The sequence below is a fragment of the Sinocyclocheilus rhinocerous genome, unplaced genomic scaffold (assembly GCF_001515625.1).
Source record: "Sinocyclocheilus rhinocerous isolate Xijiao unplaced genomic scaffold, SAMN03320098_v1.1 scaffold11990, whole genome shotgun sequence".
In the NCBI taxonomy this organism is placed as follows: Eukaryota; Metazoa; Chordata; class Actinopteri; order Cypriniformes; family Cyprinidae; genus Sinocyclocheilus; species Sinocyclocheilus rhinocerous.
Window position 1 is genome coordinate 9,507 of NW_015640116.1, and position 5,688 is coordinate 15,194.

At 34.3% G+C, this 5,688-nt stretch overlaps 1 protein-coding gene across 1 annotated transcript; it reads left to right on the forward strand.

Moving 5' to 3' along the window:
* Nucleotides 1–3,173: 3,173 nt before the first annotated feature.
* Nucleotides 3,174–4,043, forward strand: LOC107752543 (GTPase IMAP family member 4-like). The gene has a single exon (XM_016568541.1). It carries the CDS (start codon nucleotides 3,174–3,176, stop codon nucleotides 3,960–3,962), a length of 789 nt encoding a protein of 262 aa, XP_016424027.1. The 3' UTR covers nucleotides 3,963–4,043.
* The last annotated feature ends 1,645 nt before the right edge of the window (nucleotides 4,044–5,688 follow it).

Below are 5,688 nucleotides of genomic sequence, written 5' to 3' on the forward strand. Positions count from 1 at the left end.
GAAAATTAGTCAACTAAATTTGTTTATTTAAATGTAGCTAAAATAAATTGATTGCAACCAATTTCCTTAAAATTTTTTAGTAAATTCAATGAATATTTTTCCCCCAGTGAAATATAGTAAATATTAGTAAATATATATAAATATAAATAGTAGATATATTTACTATTGTTTATGTATTTATTTGATTAGCTTTTAATTAGTTATAATAACCTATAGCCCTATACTCTATACAAACATATTTTCTCCAAAAACATTATTTGTTATAAGTATTTGTATAAGTCTGTTCAACATGATGCAGTCGTGTTTGAACGGGAAACCTGATATAATGGTGTTAAATCAAAAGGAATTGTTTAAATAAAGTGAACAGCATTACATTTTTTTTTCTCAGTGAGCAGTGTTCTTTATCATTCCTGTAATAACACGACTCTTTAAAAGAGGATCAGTTCTGTTGTACAGTTAAGTGATGGAACATTCTGTGAAATTATGACCCTGGTGGCTTTCAAGTGTGAGGATGGGCATCTTCTGCATCCAAACAGATTGTTTTAGCTAAAGAGCTTTATTTCTCCATACAATTTATAATGATATGTTATAATAATGCAATGATAATATTAATGCAGAGTGAGTGAACTTCAGTTTTTGGCCATGCAATACAGACAGTGTTTACTCAAAAATGTGACTACAAATATACTACGACTTCAGGTTATTTAATAATGTACTTTGAAAGTATGCTTTCAATGCATTGTTACAATGATCATTTTCAGCACACAGTTAAAAATATTCATAAAATATATTTAAGTAAAGTGCAAATAAATGTACTTATAAAAAATAATCAGAACTTTCAATTCAAGTATATTTTTGTAAAATACATTTATAGAAATTATACTAAATTACAATTATTTTAAAGTGTTAAAAGTTGTATTGTGAAAATAGGCAAAAGCATGACGCTAATATACTTTTTATATATTTAAAGATAGTAAAACATTTTGTTAGTATATTTGCAATGTACTATTAAAACAGGGAATATATTACAAATACAATAAAGTATACTTTTTTCACTAGGGCATATAGACTCATCCAATAAGGTTAGTTCACCCAATAATGAAAATTCTGCCACCATTTAGTCACCCTCATGTCCCAGAGCTGTAAGACTTGCATTCATCTTTCATTTGTTACAAATAAAGGTATTTTTAATGAAATATGAGAGATTTTTGTCCCTCCATTGACAGTCTGCACAGCCAGGGGTGAACCAAGATGAAGTGGGGGCCCCAGGCAAAATTAATAGATGAGGCCCTTCTAAAATATTATTTTGTTAATATATCTTCGTTACCGAGATATATATATTTATACAAAATACAAAAAGTAGTTAAAACACATATAATAGAACAGAAACTGTTTATTTTTTAAAACAAAGTGCTTATTCTTTAACAAAATATCAATCGTCATCTTTACGGCAGAAGATACAATACTGTACAAATACAAACTTGAAGATACAGAACAATCTTCATATTTACAGTAACGGATTGTTACCTTAAAAATGGTGCTTTGCTACAGCAAATGCTGTCACTATGTCCTCCATATCCAAAGACCTTCGTATGTTCCGTTTAATTGAAATTAGTGCCAGTGCTGACAGCCTCTCTTGGTTCACTGTTGACCTGGGGTATGCTTTTATCAACTTTACTAGTTTTATTAGTTGATAACTAATTATGTTAACTCAACTAATTTAATGTAGAAGAGCTAAATAAATAATGTCAACTAAGTAAATGTAATTATATTTATTTATATTGATTTGTGGGCTCCACACTGGCAGCAAGACACAGTACCCAGGGATGCAAACTAATTGTAAGGAATTATTATATTTTAGCTCAGGTTTTGAGAGGAATCGAATCTGAAGATTCAAAGTCAACCTGATTAGAACTGATTCCAAATTTAAAGATTATACTTTATCAACGGTTCGTCCAGCGAGCGTTAAAATCTGTATATCTTAACAATTCTGTTCATATTACTTCATGGTCACGAATCACGATAATACAAACAAAATGGTAATCTTATTAATTTTGAGCAAGGTAACACAGGATCTGGGCAAAGTTTAACTTTATAAGAAGTATTGTCTTGTGTTGTGAATTTAATGAAACAATAATTTATTTTGAGCTACTCTATGGACCTACATGGATCTAAAACTAATGAAAACACACATACACACACACACTGACACAGGATGATGATTAAAGGAGTTTGCATGAAATCCCAAAAGTAAGATATTCGCTACAGTTCTTTAACTTGCAACCTGAAGAGAATCACAAAGCAGAGATTTGTCTTATCTTTACTGCTTAAGATCAATTCAGCACCAGTTCAGCAAGACATGAAGCTTTGTTTGTTTACTTGCGTTTTGGTGACCGCTGAGAGGAGTTTCTCTTGTTGGCTCATCTCCAGCAGCGGGGAAAATCACCACGTTGCTGATTGGTCATTCGGCTGACGTCTTAAAACGGCGGCCGACGCATCACGAAGTAAAAGCAAGCACATCCAGCGTAACGCAAGAAGGGGCCCCCTAGGGGGGATGCAGATATATTGCTGCATGTTATATTAATAATGACATTTCCGATTGTTCAAATGGTCAGCTGTCGGGCAATTGCCTGCCTTGCCTGCTCTATTGCTTCACCTCTGTGCACAGCTAATATTTTGATGCATCAAAATGTTCATAAAGAGATTGTAAAACTAATCCATATGAATTGAGCAGTTTAGTCCCAAATTTTCTAAAGAGATTCAATCACTGTAAATGATGAACAGATTAAATTTAGACTTTTATTCACATATTTACATTGATCAGCAAACATAAAAGCTCAACCGTACTTGCTTGACACACAACCGCATTGGTCTCTTTCGGAGGCTCAAACGTGCTGCATAACACTGGAGAATAAACCTCATTGGTTCTCACACATCAAGCAAGAATGCTTGAGCTTCTGTTTGCTAAACCGATGTGTGTGTTGACAGATTTCATTCAAATATCTTTATTAGTGTTCCTTTAATCATATTCAGCAAATGCATTTCTAAAGACATTCTTAAAGCACAATACAATACCAAAGATGTTATCTTTGCCATGTGACAAATATCAGATAACATTTACCCTACTTAAAACAAGGTAAGTTTATTTTAACCTTTGTTTCACAGTGGAAGATATGAGGATTGTTCTGGTTGGTAAATCTGGATCAGGAAAGAGCTCAACAGGAAACACTATACTGGGCAAAGATGCATTTAAAGTTGGTTTCTCCCCTGAATCTACAACTCAACAGTGTGAGAAATGTAAGGGAAATGTGGCGGGTAAAAACATATCTGTGATCGACACACCTGGATTGTTTCACACGTCTCTGACTCAAGAAGATCTGAAGGCTAAGATTGAGATGAGTTTGCAGATGTCTGCTCCTGGTCCTCATGTGTTTCTGCTGGTCATCGGACTGGACAGATTCACAGAGGAAGTAAAAAACACAGTGAAATGGATTCAGCAAAACTTCGGAGAAGAATTTATGAGATTCACCATAGTGCTGTTCACTGGAGGTGATAAATTAGAAAAACCAATAGAAAAATTTCTATCAGATAGCAACAACCTGATTCTAGATGAATATGAGACAGAATATCATGTCTTTAATAATGCCAAGAAGAAGAATCAAACTCAGGTCACTGAATTGCTGGAGAAAATAAAGCAAATGAAGAATAAACATGAAAGAAAGAATGAATACTACACTATGGAAATGTATCAGGAGGCTCAAACTAAGATCAGAGAAGAAGAAGAGGAGAGAAGACAAGAGGAAGAGAAAAAGAACCAAGAGGGGAAGGAAGAAAATGGAAACGTAGATGGTTTTGTTCAAAGAACAATAACAATTGTCATAGCAGGCGTAACAGCAAGTGTAATAGTAGGCCTAACAACAGTGCTAGCAAAACTATATTTTCTGAATGGAAATCATCCATAAACCAGCAGAGTTGTTGAATAGTGCACTGAACAAGAATCACATGCAGTCCTTGATATGCATGAAAAAAGTAATACAAGATCACCCACATACACTTATTTTTTATGTATTATTCATATGATAAATCAAAATGTAAAGAGCTGTATACTTTTTTTTTTTAAATGTGATTATTATGTAAACTAGAAAGTCCTTTTTTGCAATGATTATACAAACTAAATAAACAATAAGTGTATTATTAACTGAATCAGCCAATCTTTTTTCCTTTTATACACAGTGTTGGGCAGTAACGCATTACTAGTAAAGCGCTACTGTAATTTGATTTCTTTTTTAGTAATGGAGTAATTTAACACGTTATATTTTTAAAATAGTAAATAGGCCGAGGTCTTTATAAGTTACCGTTGCATTACATCATTGCCGACAGAATGCAGTGTTTTATCATCTAGACTGTAAAAAGGTTGTAGCACACAAGACACAATGTCCTCTACCTGAGACCTACTTTGACTGGTAAGCGCCTGCAAGGCGGATACTACCAGTGAAAACAAACTTAGCATGGGGAGAGAATAGTATGCATTCTGTAGCTGTAAACACAATCATTATTTTGAGTTTATTTCTGTCAAAGGCAAGAACATTATTGTGCGTTGTCAATTATATGGCGAAAAGAAAACCTTTTCAACTGCGAAAAACACCACATCCAATTTAAAACACCTGAAAGGGCAGCATAGCACGGTAAAATTTCTCGAGAAAGTGCCGGGTGCAGAGAGCAATGCATCAGCTTCTACTGTCGAGTCCAGTGCCAGTGGATTAGAGACCTGGGAAAGGAAAGGAGGTTAAGTGAAAACTCTTGAGTATGTTAATCCTGAAATGAGGGAAACTCTGGATTTTCCTTTTCAGAATGGGAGGTTTGTCAAACCCGACAAAGCAGGGTATGTCAAGCCCGTTTCTGAAAGAGAGGTAACTTATACTCAGAGTCATTTACCGTGGTAACTTACTCTATGAACCTAACCTGGTGGGGAGCAGGTTTTCTTTGGTAAACCCAGAGTTTCTTTCGGTCTCCTCCCCCTTTTTAAAGTGTAAGCGATGTTTAAATACCTCGTTCATTCATTCACGCTGCAAAAAATGCTTTTCTTACTGAGTATTAAAATGAATATAAAAATGCTTTTCTTACTGAGTCTTATTTCAAGTACAAATATCTAAAAATTCTTAAATCACGATGCATTCTCTATATAAGAAAAATGATATAGTCTAAGATGTTTATTCTTGTTTCCTGGGGGGAAACAAGTGCATTTAAGTGCATTTTACTTAAAACAAGTATTAGTAAGGCTGCTGTATGCAGAGCGGTAATGAAAGTGTGCCTCGCTGACGCAAGATAACATCTGGAAGTAACCCAATAATTAGAATTTCCAGTGTGGTTGGATGCATTGATGACACGCATGTTACCATCATCGCACCTTCTGAAAGTGAAATGGATATGGAATGGAAGGATGCCATATGGAGGTGTAGTCCGAGGTATATGTTGTAACCACCACCACAGCTGTTATATAAACACAAATTATGCACAATTTATTTGGTCATCTTTATTTCCTACAAATAGAAAAGCAAGAGTTATTCTTTTTTTACTGTTGGTTTTTAGTATTCTTCCAATACTTGGTATTATGGCCATCTCCTCTTCATCTGTTCTTCATTATTTTGCGAGCCTTCTTGCTGTTGACTGAGTAGAAGTCAAATGTTA